Source organism: Ceratotherium simum, chromosome 14, assembly GCF_057802395.1.
Source record: "Ceratotherium simum simum isolate JZ-2026a chromosome 14, ASM5780239v1, whole genome shotgun sequence".
Taxonomy (NCBI): Eukaryota; Metazoa; Chordata; class Mammalia; order Perissodactyla; family Rhinocerotidae; genus Ceratotherium; species Ceratotherium simum.
In genome coordinates this window covers 72,023-91,957 of record NC_141913.1, presented here as the reverse complement: position 1 = coordinate 91,957, position 19,935 = coordinate 72,023, and the positions used below count along the sequence as shown (strand labels likewise).

The window sequence follows — 19,935 nt, the reverse complement described above, 5'->3', positions numbered from 1 at the left end:
CTTTCAGATAAAGGAGGAAACAAGGAAAATTAGTATTTTTTTAATGAAATTTGATATTTTTATCTGTATTCCTTATTGTTTCCCATGCACCAAAATGCCCACAAAATTTACCTTCTGCCATGGCAAAGAAGTATTACCATATCTAGTGTAATTATTGTACCATCACCTCTTCGTCCTAAATATAAACAATAAAAGGATGTTTCCATCCTTTTTATGCTGTAGGTCCATCGTGTGTCTCTAGAATGAGATCTTCAAGAGCATGACAATCAAGCTGATAAAGATCTTAAGTCACAAATTTATGAGAAACAGAAAATTCTGAAACTGAAGAGTTTGTTCTTATGAAAAAATTCTAATTCTAGTCATCTTTTATGCATATCAGATCTTAAAATTTCTAAATATTCTATATTTTGTGATATAAATGTAGTATATTTATAGTATAGTAATTTCATGACAAAGTATGTGATATATAATAATTTTATGCTATAAATGCAGTATATTTAGAAATTTTAAGATTTGGCAGACGTAGAAGAATAAAATTAGAATTTTTTCATAAGAATGAGCTCTCTTCAGTTTCACAATTTTCTATTTATCATAAATTTGTGATTTAAAATTCTATATCAACATTATAGGAATATCATTTTAAGGCATTCAAGCTGTTTCATTTCCTCTTTATAACCAGGGCTATCATCTGAGCAGATACAGGCTTGCAAGCCCATTCACTGCATAATCACATCCTCCTGGTTGATTTGTTTCTACCATATTCTTTACAGGGATATGTATTTGACCTTTAATCTGCCTCTCTCATTAATTTCAAGCTTTATGCCTTATTTAACTGGATTTTTTTTCTTGATTAGGGTTATAGATTATAGTTTCCTTAAACTTTCCCACTGTTTCAAAATAATGTCCTGCAAAACCTTGTGGTTGTTTGGGTTATAACTTTAGGAAAGTAGATTTCTTAGGATTAGTGATTTTCAAAGTGTGGTCTCCAAGCCTACTTACGTTAGAACCACAAGGGGATTTATTAAAACCACAAGTTCCTGGCCCATATTCCAAATCTCTGGAATAAAAATCTCTGGGTAGAGCTTTTAACAAGCACCTCAGATGCTTCCTAGGCCCATTATAGTTTGAAACTCACTTTCCTGGAATGAGGATTTTTGCATTGAAAAATCTTTCTTACACTTTTATTACTTCTTAGTTTCCAACTTAGAACCTTTACCCTGAATTTATTATGAGATTGTTTAATTACATTGATAAACTAGTCATTGGATTCAAGGCATACTTTAAAGTGGATAAAAATTATAAAAGAGCAGTAAATCCATTTCCCGTAACTAATCCATTAGTTTTAATTCCAGTTGCTTGGGGGAAAGCCAGCTCTCATTGATGAACCTCACCACTGGCAAGCATTGAAGGGGGATCCATTTTAGCAGAAAGTGCATAGGAGTCAACAGGAAAGGAAAACCAAATCAGACTCTTTTTAGAATAACAAAAGGACTTTTTTTGAGAACAGTGGGGAAAATAATCACTAGAAATATATTTGATTGAAAGATATTTTATGGCTTATAATTCTTAAAGCCCATGGTCAGTAATATTTTCTGAGTGGTTTAAAAGTGATATTAAGTACCCAGTAATACCTGGTCCTCTGCCAAGTCTGTTATAAGGCACCTCAGCTAGTGTCTCTGCCGTGGGGAACCTCAAGTGTAATATGAAGGGGGTGTCAAGAATAAATTAGAATTAATAAATGGACTGTGTCATTTATGACAGAAGTATAGAGAGCCTGTGCAGCTAAGTATTTGCCACATATGCAAGAGAATAATGCAAAGAAAGGAGCTGGAAAGGACTTAAAATACTGTCCCTTTTTTCTGAATGTTTGGGAAGGGGTCAGGGATAAAAGGGAGTTTCCAGAAGTCTTTAATGGGGAGTGTTTGGAAGTCTTAGGAGATATATGAAGCTTGAGAGCTGGACTATGAGGTCACAGAATCACAGAGTGAAAGGAAGACCATGGCTGTGGCGAGTGGCATAGATGACAGGCTTCCAGGACAGAAGCCAGGGAGAGTAGGGGGATGTTTCCAGTGGCCCATTCAGAATACAAGCAGGCCTACTCTGTGGCCCTTCACTGTGGCTATTGGATGGAGGGAACAAGTATACACTGTCCCAGAGAAGGGACACATGGACCTCAGTAAATTACTGCATTGGAAGGCCAGAAGAAAAGCACAAGATGAATACAAATTAAAGGAGGGTTATGTAGAGAAAGAGTAAATGTAGAAAAGAAGAAAAGTTTGTTTTTTCATGTTTATAATGATAAACCATACACGATTATGGATAGTATTAATAAAATGGAGAGCTTAATAAGGCTTCAAGTGTATGTGTGGACAGTCAGAGTAGGTGCCTGGGAGTTGACCTCAGGCTGACTCTGCTGGAACGGCCATAAGGAGGTGCCACAGGATGGAGAATGGCAGTGTGTACAGAGGACCCGTCCTCGTCATGGGCTGATAAGGAGGTGTGGATTTGATAAAGCACAGTAAATACATTCAGGTATCTCTTTAATCAGAAATTTCCTCAAGTAAGAAAAGAATTTTCAGCCCATAGAGCAGCTCACTTCTTATTCACTACAACAGACCTTTCCTATAAAATAAACATGTCTGAACAGTGCCTCGACGTGTGTTGTGATGGGATTCGACTGTACCAACAAAGCAGAAAGGACGAGGGGGACGGGACTGTGTCTGTGATGCTGGTGTGTGAGCCGTCCAGGACTTCACAGCAGGAGACCCAGTCGCCGCCAGACTTGTCCAATGGAGGGCTGATCGATTGGGGAGTACATTGAGCGTCGTTCACTTGTTTCCCCTCTTTCGAAGGCTTACCTTTGTCCCTGAGAAAGAGAGGAAGTTTAGTCAATTCCCTTGCTAGTTAGAAGCTCCAGTAAAGTATTTGATTGGGGAGAAGTTTCAGCTTCTCTGTGGATTGCATTTAATGGAGGCTTCCCTGTTTTCCTTTAATGATCAAAAGTTGCCTGGGTGTTAGGACTTGGAATTAAGGCAGTTCTAGCTATCGATTAGAATAGTAAGTATCAAGGGATTTTCTGAGACTTTATTCTAATTTTTCTCTCATCTCTGCAGATGGTGCTTGGCACTTTTCATTTAATGTGAAATTTTACCCACCAGACCCCGCCCAGCTCTCTGAAGATATCACCAGGTATTTGAAAGCTGGCTGTGAAAAAGGCAGGCGTTTGGGAGAGTTGTGCTTCTCTTAAGTTCTCCAGAGAAGAGCTATTTACATCTGGTAACCTTATGGTCATCCACACTGAGATGGCACACAAAAAGCCGCTGAATGCGAGCAAACATCTGATGAGAAGATTTGCTAGATCATCTCTGTTCACAGTTGCATCTTTGGTGCTAAGCTAATACTTCCCTCTCCCTGACCCTGGTGGGAAACACGCAGGACTGAGATGCTGTCACTCACCCACCACAGCCACATTGGGTGGAATCCAGCCTTAAATGATATAGCCGTTCTTAGTGCTCCTGCTTTAAAACTTAGAGTGAAAATGTGTCTTTGGTTGCTTATACCTTTTATATCACCAATCTGACACATGACAGCTGTTTAAAAAAATCACATACACGTCCATGTGCACAGACAGATACACGTAAACACATATCCATGTAAGAGTTTGCTTTCCATGCCCTATGTGGATTAATTGACGTTTGGGAAAGAAGACATTAAGAAGGGAATCTAACATAAGGATGTTCTAGCATGGTGGCTGAGCTTTGAGTGTGAGAAGGATCTCTTTATGCAGCCATCGTGGGTTTGATATGTGTCGTCCAGGCTTCTCTGCATTCTGCTCTGGAACCCCTGACTCTGACTGTGTTTTGTAGTAAGTTTATAGCCAATCAGAGTGATATTGTGCAGTGTGTAAGCCTCACATCCTTCTTGGGGGGCTTTTCAGAAAAAGTTTCAGTCACTTGTTATGATTAAAAATAATTTCACCAGGCATATTAGGAGAAGGGTAAAAACTAGTTCCAGAGAATTTCTTTTATGTTTGCATTAACTGAAACAAAATTTATAATTTCTTACTTCAAGACACTGTTTAGTAGTTCTGAAGAACTGTTTAATCATGGCTAATTTATGGTTATAGAGCCTGTGTATACCTGGATTTGACCTTCAGTGCATGGTTCCTTTCAATCTATTTGTGTAATGTTTGTACAACCTGTGAAATGTATAGAAATTTTTGTATCTGAATTACATGGAGTTTGATTGTATCATCAGCTTAAAATCACATTTGGGGGGGACCTTAAGACTTTATTGTAGCCCTCAGCTTCAACAGGTTAACAATTCATCTCTTATATGACGGCTACGAGGTGTATGTTGTTACTATACCCATACACACTGGGCTGTGAAAGGCGTTGTTAAAGCTCATCAGTGTTAACACTTACCTTGGAGTCTTCTGTAGTAATTCTTCAAAGTTAGTCTTCATGTCAGTTGGATTATAAGAAGTTATCTAAATAAAACAATGAGAACTTGAAACAGAAGTTATCCGTGACTATAGAGACCTTCTCGTCGGGCGTACAGGGACCTGAGAGCAGAGTTAACGATGGCGCAGCTCTTCCGTTACCTGATGTCTGTCCTGGTCATATGGCTGAACCTTTAATCTAGATATCCTTACAGCCAGTTGGGACCTAATAATTATATTTAAGAGCACTATGTTTATGTTATAATTCCCCCGACCAGAGATTTTAGGGAGTGTGTTGGGGACTATTCATTTGACTTCAAACATTATTTTAAAAGATGGTAGAGGAATATGTCTTTAGAATTCTTTTACTCTGTGCTTTATTAATAAAACCCTATTTTAGAATGAACATTGAGTTGTTTCTAGATGCTCTTAAGTATTGTATTTTGTAGCCAAGTATTTTCTCCTTATATCTAGATCAAAATATAGATGCAAGAAAATTTGTCCTAGTAAGATTATTTGACAGGGAGAAATTGCATACAACACGATTGGTACTGAGTGGTCTCCTTTTCATGTATCCTAATGCCGGCTTTTTGCTTTGTCCTTTTGACTCCTGGAAGGTACTACCTCTGCTTACAGTTGCGAGATGACATTGTGTCTGGAAGGCTGCCCTGCTCCTTTGTCACCCTGGCACTGCTGGGCTCCTACACTGTCCAGTCAGAACTTGGAGACTATGACCCAGATGAATGTGGGAATGATTACATTAGTGAGTTCCGCTTTGCACCAAACCACACTAAAGAGCTGGAAGATAAAGTGATTGAACTGCACAAGAGCCACAGGTTAGTGGCAAACACCCTGGGAGCATTCCATTTAAGTTGTGCCTGAATGAGTGAGCATCCCTTATACTACCCACTTTCCCCAGGATTAATTTCAGCACATTGTGGATGGGACTTGAGCAGAGTGGGGGTCGGTACTTGGTAGCATTCTGGGATAGTTACATTCTCACTGAGAACGTCTATTTATGATGTTCTCTTTAAAAGCCATTTTGCTTTTTACTTCTTTCCCCTCCTCAGAGCACAAATCTGCTGGTGCCTCTCTGGGGGCTTGCTTAGTAGACAGCAAGGAAGCTAAGTGGGAAATGTCACAGCCCCGCCAGGCAGAAGCGAAGCAGCATTGTAATGCTTTTCTTTTCCTTGTCAGAGGAATGACGCCAGCAGAAGCAGAGATGCATTTCTTGGAAAATGCCAAAAAACTATCCATGTATGGGGTAGATTTACATCATGCCAAGGTATGCATTTTTTAAACTACGAACTTTCTATTTAATTTTCTTTAATTCAGTGTTGTTATTGTTATAAGCTGGTGCTTTTTGCTTCAGTTCGTGTAAATGAAAACTTGGGAGATTCAAGTTTGTTTGCCTTTTAAGGCCTGCTCAGTGATGGAACGGGTTTAGCTCTCTGATATTCTTTTGAGGGGTTCGCTCTGCTTGGCTCAGACTCACGCTGCTCCTGGCCTCAGCCAACTGAAAGCCCAGTAGGCAAAGCCACCAATTGCCTGTTGATTCAGTTAGAGATTTGTCTTCACACAGCGAGCTCTCAGCCCACTCCACCTTCCCCATCACGGCTGTATCTCCCACTTTGTGCCGACATGTGTCCTTTGCTCCTGCCAGTCCCTGTCCCAGCCTTTTCCCTGAGTATCTCCGTCTTTGCCCTGCTCCTTCCTGTCTGCCTGTCTAAACTTGGCTGATTGTTCAAGAGCCAAGTGTCACGTCTGTTATGTACCAAGAACTGTTTATGCCCCTGCTCTGACACCCACCAGGGACTCAGTATATTCATGTCAAATTTAAATAATTCTTTCTCTAAAGTTTGGGTACTCTGACAAATAATCAGCACTTTGAAATAAGGTTATTATTTTGAAGTTCAACTAAAATTAACCACCCAGTCTGAGGATTTCTTCCCTATAGGTAATTGGTAAAATGTTAAAGCTATATGTTGGCTATAGAGTCTTGAGAAGAAAGAAGTTGGAATTGGACTGTGGGAAGATTGAGGTTGTGAGGATACATAGAGCAGCTTTTACTCCACGTCCTACTTTTTCCAGAATCTCTGTATTTTTCAGCAGTGAGAGAATGAGCATGTGGACTGTGAGTCTGTTACTTGAACAGCTGTGGATAAAAGTACTGTGGGAGCACAGACAAGCTTTTGTGCAAACTGTTATCATCAAAACATACGATATTTGTTAGGATCTTAGGGATGGATTCTGGTACTTCAGCAGCGTTAAAAAGATCAGTGTTTGAAGTTCGAGGGCAGTTTATTCTGTTTTGTGCTGACGAGGTAACGGGGCTCCTCTGTGGGAATATGCATTTTACTTCCAACAGAACAGTTACCAGTTTCACAGTCTGGGACTCGCAAGAATGTGCAGTTAACAGGCTTCCAGGCAAGTGAGTATCTTACACAGTCAAGTTTGGGTCCAGGAAATGAAGAGAGTTTCAGCTGGCTCTATTCAAGCAAACCTCTCTCCACTCTGAGGCCCCAAGGGTAGGAAATCTGTGATCTGTAGGTTCTGTTGATGCTGCATGTGGAGCTGCTCCCTGGTCGGCATTAATCCACAGTGAATTTGGGTAAGACAGTGGTGGTCATCAAACAGATGCATGTCTGATTGGTTATGTCTGTGGACCATTTTCTACCTCACACAGGATGAGTACTGCCTGAGCACTAGCAGCGTCTCTGGGACTTGGCTGGGCTCATCCCAGAGGGTGCTGCTACACTAAATGACAAGCTCTGTGACGTTTGTGTGTAATTAGAATAGCAGGTGTAGCTCTATTTGCTTGCCAATTCATTATTATGTTTTTTCACTTATTTTGCACTTAGATAACAAAGATGTTTCATATTTTATGTCAGGTATAAGACAGGATGAGGATTTTAAAAGAACATGAGGACACACACTAAGATTGTTTTTTCTCTTGGAGTTTGTCCCTAGGTGGCCAGAAAATAAAGAAACGAGAAGAAAATGAAGGCAGCCTGAAAATTTGAGTGAATCAAAAGCCTTTTTTTTTTTTGTGAGGAAGATCAGCCCTGAGCTAACATCCATGCTAAATCCTCCTCTTTTTGTGCTGAGGAAGACCGGCTCTGAGCTAACATCTATTGCCAATCCTCCTCCTTTTATTTTCCCCCCCAGAGCCCCAGTAGATAGTTGTATGTCATAGTCGCACATCCTTCTAGTTGCTGTATGTGGGATGTGGCCTCAGCATGGCCGGAGAAGCGGTGCGTTGGTGGGCGCCCAGGATCCGAACCCGGGCCGCCAGCAGCGGAGCGCGCACACTTAACCACTAAGCCACCGGGCCGGCCCTCAAAAGCTATTTTTGAGTTACATTACTCATGATGATTCACTGACTGCCCAGGAAAAATAAGTAAATAAGAGATTAGGGCGTACATTTAGGGAAGTGCAACTCAGGATGTGTCAGTGTTCCTATCAGTAAAAATAAAATCACTTAACATAGCTATAGCTACTGAATTAAAATAGCTGCTTTTTCATTCAGTAATATGATTTGAATTATGCCAATTAAAAAAGATAGAATTAAGAAAATGCAAATGCAGCTTGTTATAGGATTTCATCTGAATATTCAAGTATAACAAATGATTTGGTTATGGACTCCATTTTCTCATGCAGTCGCACTCCATCATTTCAAGAAGGAAATTGACTGAATTAAATTAGAGCTGATTTCCAGTTATAAATGAGATGCTTCTCTTCTATTGATGACATGAAAGGCCCTGAGCATTTGGACCCATTTAGAAATTCTGAATTGTAACCTTGGATTCCAAATCTGTATAAAGAATAAATAGTCGTATTAGATAATGGTCTCTTGTTTTGGAAAACCTATTCTAAATACTTGAAGACCGTCTCTGCTTATCATTTAACGTCAGTCTGAATAGGTTGTATCAGGGTCATTTATTTCATATAAGTTTCAAAAATGTAGATATAAATCCATCTCGGATATCCCATGGACCAAGTGATACTGAAGGATGGCAAAGTTTAAACAGTGATTTTAAATTAAGGGAATAGTATACTTGTTTATTTTAATCGTGATAGACTGAGACCATCCAGGTGTTCCTTCAGTACTCCATGCTAAAGGGAGCATGAAATGTGTTTGTTGACAGGGAAACACACGTCCCCCAGAAAAACTGCTGTGTAGCTTTCAATACAAAACATTTATCAAACTAACCTTAATACTGTGGGCCACGACAGAAAATTTGGTATCAAAAGCATCATTTCTCTGTTGCTGTGCAATTAATGAAATGGAGGTGTTCATCCAATTTAAAACCCCACTTATTCCTGACCTTTTCTTTCTTCATCTGCCTTTTCTTTCAACAAACTTGTAACAGCTTAAGACACGCTGGGTAGGCACTGTGCTGACCCTGGGGTTACAGAGGTTAACAGAGCTCCTGCCCTCCACCAGCTGACAGTCTCGAGGAGGAGAGGGAGGAGTGGGAGTCTGTGGCAGCACCGTCTGCTCGGGTCGTGCCAAAGATGATGGGATGAGGTAGGGACACAGAAAAGTGTATGTCAGACAGGAAGGCGGGGATCTAAGGAGCCTTCCTGATCTTCCCCATGAAGGGAGTCTGTTTTCTTAGGATTCAGACACATGGGTGATTTAAAAATAGAGAAAATAATGAAAAAGGTTTTAAATGTCCTTTTCTCTCTTTAGGTCAAAGGCATATTTCCTAAACTTATGTTCTTTATTTATCAAAAAGAAAGTGAATCAAAGAGCAGTTATTCAAACAGTCCTCCTCCTGCCTGCATATCTGCGTATGGTACGAGGTGGTCACCTCTGAGGTTGTGCGAGCAGATTGGCTGGTTCTAAAGGATCAATAATGCCAGCTACTTGTCAGCATCAGGCTATAGCTCTTTAAATTCCGCTTGCAAATTAAAGCCCTTGATAAGTGTGGGCACTTTCTCGTCTTTGAGTTTTCTTCAAATTTTACTATGTTGTAAAATCCTGCCATCAAATATTTCCACTCCTATAATTTCAAATTTAATGGAGTGATACTTTACCAAGGTAAAATATTTCATTTTAAACTAATTAGTTTGCATTTGTAAACTTATATTTCCCAGAGATAGACCAAAATATTTATTTTTGATTCTGGAAATGTTCATCTTGTGCCTTGCACTGGCAGGATTTAGGAAGTTAATTCCCACCATATGCATGAGTCGGAATCTGCTGTTTGGATTCTTCCATTTTGCCCCCTCTCTCTGCTGGTGCTGCACACTGACTCACAGCCAGGACAGCCCTGTGGATGAACGTGGTGGGGGGCCTCAGCTTCGCCTCCGTGTGCCCCCTGCTTCCAAGAACCAGGGAGACGAGGGGGTGGAGACTGTGCCTCACACACGGTCCTGCCTTCTGTCCTTGGTTTTTACTCCACTCAGGGCCACTACAGACATTCATTTTACCCGAACGCAACATTGAGGGGGCATAGACTGCACATTGTAGGTCTCCTAAGCTTTTTGTAACGTCTCTTATGACCTAGGGACCTCTGGGCATCATGCGTCCCTAGGAAATGACCTAAAGATGAAATGTGCAAAGAGCAAAAACAGGTGCAAATATAGCATGATCCCACTTTTGATCAAAAAGACTAAACCCTACACATGTATAAAATGTCTTTGTAGTTGTGTGTGACCCATATTGTGCAGTGGTTACCACTGGGCAGTGTGCTTGTGTTGGAGGCCTTTTGGGGAAGTACGTTCATACTTTAAAAACAACTATTTAGGGCCGGCCCCGTGGCTTAGGGGTTGGGTGCACGCGCTCCGCTGCTGGCGGCCTGGGTTCGGGTCCCAGGCACGCACCGACTCACTGCTTCTCCGGCCCTGCTGAGGCCGCGTCCCACATACAGCAACTAGAAGGATGTGCAACTATGACATACAACTATCTACTGGGGCTTTGGGGAAAAAAAACGAGGAGGATTAGCAATAGATGTTAGCTCAGAGCCAGTCTTCCTCAGCAAAAAGAGGAGGATTGGCATGGATGTTAGCTCAGGGCTGATCTTCCTCACAGAAAAAAAAAAAAAAAAGACATTTAAAAACAACTATTTATATTTAAATTTTATTCTGACAATAATAGTATAGAGAAAAGATCAAGGCTTATTTTCAAGTAACAAACCCCAAAACACTTGTAGGAAAGGACAGGGCCCCTCTGTTAGTATACGTATTAGTTAAGAGTGCTGCCTTGGGAACCAGGCTGCCCACAGTCAACTAGGACAGACACTTAACCTCTCCCTGCCTCGGTTTCATCATCTGTAAAATGGGAATAATAATAGCAACTATCTCAAAATATCCTAGTGAAAAGTAAAAGAGTTAATATAAGTAAAGTGCAGAGCAGTGCCTGGCACTCAATAAATGAGAACTGTGCTGTTGTTAACACAGCCTCATCTGGGTGGCCTTCTCCATGTGCAGTGTTGACATCGTATGTCTGCAATACCTGAGTGGGCAGATCTTACTCTAACAAATCATCATAGTGATAAGTGTCGTCATTCGAAGGCTATTATTTAGTGGTAATGTTTAAAAATGGCTTCGGTATTTTTCATGTTTAAATTAGAGCTACAGGTAGTCAATTATAGGCTCTGTCATGGGGGCTTAAACGTCATACCCAGCTCTTGGTGGAAACAAGTGAGATAGGTACAGGTCTTCACTGTTGTTTTCTGCTGCTATTTTCCAGGATTCTGAAGGAGTAGAAATTATGCTAGGAGTTTGCGCAAGTGGTCTGTTGATATATCGTGACCGACTACGAATAAACAGATTTGCCTGGCCTAAGGTTCTAAAAATTTCATACAAACGGAACAACTTTTACATTAAGATCCGGCCGGGAGAGGTAAGTAGACCTAAATTTGCATGTGCATTGGGAAGAAAGGTACCAGACAGGAAACAAGCATTTAAATTGTCTGCTCACAAGTTCTGAATGGTAAGTTATGTCTAGAGGCCTAAGAGAATTTATTGTAGGTTTGTCCAATAAACAGTAATAAATAAAATGTTCTCTTTTTTTATTATTTTATTCCAATTTTTCCCACTATGTACATTAATTGAAAGGTCTTTTTCAAATACATTTTAATGTAAAATCCAGATTCATGAATAATATTTTGTATGTATCAAGCTGTGGTATAAAGGAAACTCTTAGTCATTAAACCTCTTTGTGACTAAAGAATCGATTTTTTCCCAACTGTCCTGTTTTTAGGTCTCCATGTTCTCTCTCTGCCCTCAGAGTCTGATAGCATCCTAAAGTGAATAGCTTAGAGAGAGTGTGCATCAAGTTACAAGAAAGATCAGACTCAGGGACACTGGGTGTAAATTATGTAAATATATTTCCACATTCTTTTTTTAATCAGAGAGGCTAAGGAAAGAATCATAATCGTTAACTAATCCTTATTCCTTGGGTAATAGCATCCATGATCAGCTTATATTTATATCCTTCTTAGTGCTTCGTACATAATAGGTAGTAAATATCTGCTATTATCTGCTTAATAGATAATTAATGAATACTTGCAATTTTTAATTAGTATGGTTAATATAATGGAGGCAGTCAAAGCTCTAAGATTGCAGCTCATTTATTTCCTCTGAACATTTTCTGGTACAATGTAGAATTATCTCTTATCTTCAAAATCAACCTCTCCACTGGTGGAAAATGCAATTAAAATATTAGACTGTAAGGCAAGCAGTCATGTTTAGTGTAAATATAAAATCATACTTGTCTATGAAAACTGAAATAATTCATAAATTTTTCATGTAAATACCTGAAATTGCAGTAATTTTTTAATATTTCCTACAGGTTACATGTTAAACTTATAAGCAATATATATTCATTTGGATTCATTAAACATATATGAAGTGAGCATCTATTTATTGTCAGGTACCACACTGGCACTGGAAATAGAAAGATCAATATTTCCTTGTTCTGTCCTTAAGTGACTTTCTGTTTAGCAGAGAAACAGACTCATGCACTTTAAGAGTTATAACATCATGATACAAATGTGATGATATTCCACAGACATGGAATGAGCATTGTTATGAGAGAAGGGAATGTTGGAGAAATGCATCGGGAGACAATAGTGAGCCATGGAAGCTTTTAAATTAGGACGTGACAACTAACTGACTATTTTGGAATGATGAGTTTCTTAATAAAATTCAGCTGCTTAGTGATGTGATGTGATAAGATCTAAACTAGGGCAGAGGCTGTGGGACTAGAACAGAGGGGGCAAATTAAGATTTCAGAGGCAGACAATAGGTCCTGGAGACAGGGTGGGGAAGGATCAAAAGAGGAAAGAGCCCAGGATAATCAGAGGTTTTCAGTTTGCATGAGAGAAGTTGATGGAGATGATATTATTAAACATGAGAGGAAGGGGGTGAGAATTGCAGAAGAAAATACTGAAAGTCCTTTGGGACAGATTTTCAGAGGGTGATTCTTGCATAGTAATAAATATAAGACTTGAACAGAGTCATCCACTATATACATTTTATTCAAGGCCTTAGGCATGGAATAAATTTCCCAAAGAACAAAGGAAGTTAGAGAAAGAAAGAGTCTCTAAAACAAAAACTCCAGGTAACACCCCTTTTTGAGGGAGAGGTAGGCGGAAGAGGAACATAGGGAGATTAAGAAAAACACCCAGAGAAAGAAAAGAAGGGACAAAAGCAGTCAAGGTTGACAAAGAGATGAGCATCAGGGGCTGTGGTTAACCAGCACTGCCAAAGGCTGCAGAGACGGCACTGGGAATGAGAACTGACAGTGCGTCGGCTTTGACAGTTTGCTCACTTTGTGACGTGAGCAGTTAGGAAGGTGGGAGCACCTGCCAGGTTGCAGTGAGGCAAGGAGTGAAGTAGCTAGGGCTTCTCCTTAGCGGTATTCAGCAGTGAGGAGGGAGAGGGTTCTGATGCAGGCAGAAGCAGGCTCAAAGAAAATTTTTTCCCTTTTTTTACGATCATATTTATAGGCTGAGAAGAAATTATTGGTGGCACAAAGGCTCTGAGGAGGTTGAAAGAAATGGATACAAAGCAGAGGAAGATAAACATTCCAAACATGCATGGGTCTCTGTCATCCTTGTGCTAAGGAGGATAGCAGTAAGAGAATCTTCCCAGCTTCTTGCAGCAGAGCCAGTTGACTCCTCTTTAAAACCCCTGGCCTTAGCGTAGTGTGTAGGACATAGTAGATGCAGGATGAATCAATGGAGGATGGTTCAGTCAAGATCCATTGTAGTCTGGCTTGTCTATTGACTGGGTCCTTTGGACAGTGGTGATTTGTATGACCACCACTGCACGTGAATATCAGAGTGAGTAAGAAATTGGGAAAGCCAATTGCAGTTAGAGCAACCTGTGATATATTTCCCAGTTCCACTCAACAAACAAGAACAGAGGTCAAGCATAATTATATCTCATATTCCATGCATAGGACCCCTCCTTTTAGTTCTTTGCCACATAAATTACTTTTGCTATTGATTATATCAGTAGTCTGGTGGTTTTGTGCTCCTTTGGAAAGCCTTTATTGTTTAAGATGCTTGCCCTCTGGTGGCCTGCTGCATACTGTCTTCAGAAAATAAAAAATTATTGAGTATCTGCAATAATAATATTAAAATATTACTCAGGAAATCAGATATTTCACCTTGAAAAATAAAATGACTGATAGCATATCATCTGAACTACATGTGCTGAAAAATATGAAAATGTGTTTTCCCAATCTCTGATCTTACATCAAGAAATGTTAACATTTAACATGATAATCCATATTAGAGTGCACGAATAAAACCAGCAATATCTGTACCAAGTCATCAAACACCTGGGAGGTATGCATGTTTCCTGACGATGCTAGGAGAAAATGTCATCCTGAGAGTGCTGTAGACTATAAACCTTTTGTTCATTTCTGTATATTCCAGTTGAAGTCATGATGTCATGGAGAGTCCATGAAAATAAGGCTTAAAAATGAGAAATTGGTTTCTGGAAGGAATCCAAATATCTTCCTTATTTGCATTTAGTTTTCGTAAGATCCATACTTCTACATAAAACATTTACTACATATATAATGCAGTTATCTATACCTGCAGCATTTTAAGGAGAGAAATATAAGGAGGGTTTTTTTGATGAATGAATGTATGTAGCATGAATTCTGCATATAGCAATTGATTTAGTGAATAAAGAAAAAATTTGTGTGTGGTATTATGATTTTGTAAATTATTTGCTTTTGTGTTATTTCTAATTCCAAACTTGATTTTATTCTTCAATATGTTTTTTAAATTTAGTTTGAGCAATTTGAAAGCACCATTGGGTTTAAGCTGCCAAACCATCGAGCTGCCAAGCGTTTATGGAAAGTGTGTGTTGAACACCATACATTTTTCAGGTAGGTAAAAATCATTTTGTTCTTTCCTAAGGAAGAATTAGAGTGGTTGGAATCACTTATACTGGAAAAGGTTATTGGGAAGAAGAATGTAGAGGCATATCCTTTCTATTCTTTCAAGTTTACTATCACCAGATTTCTTGACAAGAAATCCTAAAAGAATTTCTGACTAAATTTGAAGGATTTTCCTTAATTTGTCTTATACTTATCTGCCCCATCTCCCCTTTCTTTATTATCTTTAGTGTCTTTTCATTATTTTTACAGGATGTCCACTTTAAGTGTCCCATCTGTTCCTTACTATTTCAGTAATTTCTCCATACCCTAGACTCCTTTGCTCACATACAGTACCAGAGCCATCAGATTTGTGTCTACAAAATAACAAACTATCATGGTTCTTCTTCACTAACATCACCTAATTAATTGCTCTTTGGGTTTGTAAAACCATAGGCTCTCCAGTTGCGTGGGATGTTAAAGTCGTCTTGGGCAACCCAACTCCCGTTTTGCCTGTAGCGACTCTACAGCATCCCTAGTTGATATGTACTGTGTGAAGTGATTTATTTTTCCTTATAAAATCCGATTCATTTAATTGCAGTCTGGGTGTTAAACCTTTAGCACGCATGCACTTTCCCTTTCAGAACAGAGTAAAAAGTTAAGAGCATTCTTAATATATGACTTAATCTTTCTGGTGTTTTTTCCTTTACTATCTTTAGACTGTTGTTACCAGAAGCACCTCCAAAGAAATTCCTTACCTTGGGTTCCAAGTTTCGTTACAGTGGCAGAACACAGGCCCAAACAAGAAGAGCCAGTGCGTTGATAGATCGTCCAGCCCCTTACTTTGAACGCTCGTCCAGCAAACGTTACACCATGTCTCGAAGCCTGGATGGAGGTAGGCATCGCTTACTGGCCCTTAATGATCTCCGGTGGCTGCCTGACAGTATGAAACCGTCCTGAGCTCTCGATAAACACAGATCCTCTTGTACAGTATGAAATGAAAAGCACTTGTTGGTCTGTGGCTGCATGGCAAGCTTTAGCTGCCCACCGTCAAACAATGAGTGCCTGTGTGAGTCTGAAGTCTGTTGCTAGGAGACTGATATAAACTTACATAGAAGAGCAGGACTTAGGGCATGGAGAGTGCAGCTTTTATAAGTCAGCACCCTGCATTCGAAGAAAGATGCTCTCATTCTGAGTAGTCACATACTTTATAAGTAATTTAGTTCTTTTTCCAGTGCATTCTAAATGATTATCAGGTTTGTTTGAGATGATTTGTTTCAGACAGAAAACTGCAAGTTAAATTCTCTGTTTCTAAAAAATTTTTATGAACAAAATGTGACTTATTAGTGAATAATAGCTGATAGAAAGAATGACATTTAAATAACAGAGAAAAGGGCTCTAAGTGAAATCTTCCTGGTTAGTGTTAATTACTATACCAGATGGCCTGGGAGAGCATTGCTATGTAATGTTCTCTGCTTTTGTCAAATGTGTGAGTAAAACAGGGAGAGAATCACTTAAACAGCATTTTTAAGGAATGACGTAATAGTGAGTTCTGATTTGTGTCAAGTTTTGTACGGCTGTCTATAGTTACGTGCGGCTGTGCTTTCTGCTGTAAGACGTGGCAGCTGTGGTAACACCTAACGCAGAGGCTGAGCCAGGGCCAGGCCTCTGTCTTCTAATTCGGGGCACCTGGAGATGAGCTTTTTATAGGAGACCTATTCTGTGCACATAAAAAGAGTTAGAAGTTTCTAACATGTGTGTACGATTTTAATAATAAGGAAAAACATAAATAAAAATAAAGTTACAAGTGCCTGGGATCACCTTCCTCCTTGCCTTTTCTGCCACTGCTTGCTGCAGAGTCTCGGTCCCCCTGTGCCTGTTCACCATCCCCCAGTGTAGTTGGTGGGGCGACGTTCTCCCTGAATCCCCTGATTTAAAAGACTATTTTCCTAAAGGGATACTTCCTAAACAGTTTATAGAAGAAGTCAAAATTGTGTCATTAGTGCTATATCACGTATGTTACTAGTGAAGTGGAAAGAACGCTTACCTCATGTAGAAAAATCCAGACTGAAGTCCAGGCCCTCTGTCTGTCTAGTGGTTGGTGAATGATCTGAACTCTCCAGGTCTCCATTTTAGTCATCACCTGTAAATGGGAGTCAGGCCACTTCTGACAGGGTTCTTGCGAAGAGTGAACAAGACATAAGTGCAAGCACTCTTGTTATAGATGTAATTATAATTATCTCAATAATTACATTGATAATTACCATTTAGGCTTTTGTGAGCTGGCCTAGGAGTTAATTACCATTCTATATCTTCTAAGAGTTTCCTGTTTTCAGAATATCTAACTTAGAGCCAGACTTTTGGAGTAAAATGTTTATTAGGACTGTTTCGAGTTGAATTAAGGTTTGAAATATCCATGTTAAAATTCAAGCTTTTCCTTCGGTGCTGTTTCGTATACTCTTCTTTCTCCTTAGAGAATCTCTTTAAACTATCTGTGTATTCTGTGAGCCAGTATTGGAGGGACTTTTGTAGGATCACACCTTTTCTCCCAGAATATCATCTACTTTGTTCAGTGATGTGTATCCAAGGGAATACATTTGTTGTTAATGTTGTTTTCCTCATGACATTTTGTGTCATGATGGTTGCTGAGAAGACAGAAGACAGTTGTGAAATCAGTGTACTAATATCATGCTGTCTCTTCCTCCTTGCCCAAAAGTGATGTTAGTATGTGTTGTCTCACACTCTGGGGTCCTGCCAGTTCTAGTATGTTTTGTGTGCTGCTCAGCGGGGCCGCGGCTGCATGCTGGAATAGAAACTGCTGTCTGCAAGGTTGCATCTTATGTAGAACAGCCTAATTGGCCCATTAATAAACTGTCTCATATGAGCTTTTTCATCAGTATAAGAAAATATAAAATATCTTAGTGAAGGTATTTTAGTGAAATTAATAGGATTTCAGAATCTTTTCTTACATTTATGTTTTAAACTTTTTAAAATATGAAAGCAAATTATATTTTGCTTGTGATAACTACTGTGTATTTGAAAAGCAGCATTTATAAGTTTCAGTAAATTTCATGACATCAAAAACCTAAACTGAGTATCAAATTTTAAAAATATGACTGAATTAAGCATCTCTTTCACTAAGACATTTTAGCTGGGATGAAAGGCTATGTCATCTCTCTTATGTTTGCATGCTTTGCTTTTGCATGAATTTCATTAGCAACATCTGTCTTGTTTTCCAAAAATATTAGAGATGAATGAATGTGTGCATATCATGGTAGTCTGTTTAAATTAAAGTGTAGAAATTAAAACGTTTCTGCACTTCAGCTGAACAGATTAGCCATCTGAATTTTATAATCTCTACCAAGATGGTAAATTTTCATTATTACCCATGGGGCTTTTGTACTGTAGGAGTGATAGACTTTTCAACCATTAATAATAGTAACAATAATAATTAAAAAACATTTCAGTGCTCCTTGGTGAATAGCACTTCCAAACATGTTCAAAGTCAAGGGCCCTAGAGCAGTTGTCTACTGCAGATACTGCCATCGGTCATGGGACTTGCCACTCGGTGCCTGGTGCTCGTGCCCGGCCAGTTTCTCCGGGGGTAACAGGCTCAGCATCCTTCCACCGCATCCACCCCCGCACATCCTCACCAGAGAGTCGAAGAATGGATGAAAGTGATTCTGCTGGCTTCAAAAGATGAGCGTCCAAATCCCTGTAAAACATTGGTGTAGATGATACAGAAAGATGAATCTATGGTGGTGCTTAGATGGAGGTACCTGCATTGCTGGCTTGTCTTTTGAAGACAAACCTGGTATTGTGTGGGGGTATTTTTTCCCATAATGGGGCAATTGGTGGTGGTCATCTGTCTTCTGATTTAACTATTTCAGAATTTATTTCTCCAATTATATTTGCTTTTAGCGTCAGTGAATGAAAACCATGAAATATACATGAAGGATTCTGTGTCTGCTGCAGAGGTTGGTACTGGCCAGTACGCCACAACAAAGGGCATCTCTCAGACGAACTTGATCACCACTGTGACTCCGGAGAAAAAGTCCGAGGAGGAGCGCGGTGAGGAGGAGGACAGACGGAAGCAGGCGGAGGAGGCCACGCCCGTCGCAGCAGTCCGGCAGGAGGGAAAGGTACATCTCCTAGGCTGCCTCCTGGAGCTGGCTCAGACTGTTAAGAACTGCTAAATCATTCTGAGGATATAAACCAGGAATGTGTTAAGACTTAGGCTAATTCATATTCAGCATTAGTCACATTTGTATTGTCAAGTTTTAAATTATTATTTTCCTCTGAAAAATTCCTTCTTAACTTTTTGAAAATTTTTATTTTAACAACTGATGTGCTGTGGAAGACTTTCAACAGCTGTCCTGTCTATATATCTTAAAAATACATTCAGTGGCGTACTATACTTTTCTGTTTGGTCTCACATTTCAGAACTGTCGCTAAAGATATTTTCCTTGTTTCTGGCCCCATTCTCCTGCCCACATACTGTATGTTTTTTTAGAAATACAGTAATTACATTGCCATTCTTCTGACTGCGGTAACTGAGTGACCACAGCCTGTGTACTTACACATGGTCTCCTCTGTCAGTCTTAGGATTATAATCGAATCATGAAAGTAGCAAGTGGCCGTGTTTTAAAAGGGGCTGTTGAGGCTGAAGGTTGCAAGGGAAGATGGAAAGTGAGTTTGGCAGCAGTTTCTCCAAGGTGTTTTATGCATTAAATTTTGTGACTTCATTTCACCAAAAACTCAAATTCCTTTTTAAACATTATGTTTATGGTGATCCAGCACTATAATGCAACTTTTCAGAAAAATAACTCAAAAGTCAAACAAGTAGACAATCTGCATCTGGTTCTGGATTTTGTACATAGCAGAGCCGCTCCCTAAAAGTCAGAAAACTCATCAGGAGGTTTATACATAATAACGGAAAAACGGAGGGGCTCCTCGAATATACAGAGTACAGAGTGAAAGGAAATAGCAGAATAAAAATGCTGTAAAACTTACAGGTTCTGTTGATACTTGCATAAGTTTGATTCAAAAGTTCTTTTTTGCACATGGGCTCTTCAAATATAGATTTATATGGTAGAGACTCACCACTTATGGCTCTACAGAAAAATGCTCCTCTTGGCAGGAATTT

The 19,935-nt window shown here is 39.6% G+C and overlaps 1 protein-coding gene across 22 annotated transcripts in view; it reads left to right on the top strand.

Annotated features, from left to right (window-relative positions):
- The window catches only part of EPB41L3 (erythrocyte membrane protein band 4.1 like 3), a 237,465-nt gene that overhangs the window by 190,398 nt on the left and 27,132 nt on the right, over positions 1 to 19,935 (top strand). For 17 of the 22 annotated variants that reach the window (XM_087438856.1, XM_087438851.1, XM_087438852.1 and 14 more), the window contains 7 exons: positions 3,114 to 3,189; positions 5,059 to 5,277; positions 5,639 to 5,726; positions 11,142 to 11,294; positions 14,704 to 14,801; positions 15,509 to 15,684; positions 18,711 to 18,931. In XM_087438856.1, coding sequence (XP_087294982.1) covers positions 3,114 to 3,189; positions 5,059 to 5,277; positions 5,639 to 5,726; positions 11,142 to 11,294; positions 14,704 to 14,801; positions 15,509 to 15,684; positions 18,711 to 18,931 — 1,031 coding nt within the window. The remainder of the gene's footprint in view (positions 1 to 3,113; positions 3,190 to 5,058; positions 5,278 to 5,638; positions 5,727 to 11,141; positions 11,295 to 14,703; positions 14,802 to 15,508; positions 15,685 to 18,710; positions 18,932 to 19,935) is intronic. The other 5 variants (XM_087438860.1, XM_087438848.1, XM_087438866.1 and 2 more) reach the window with 1 other exon arrangement.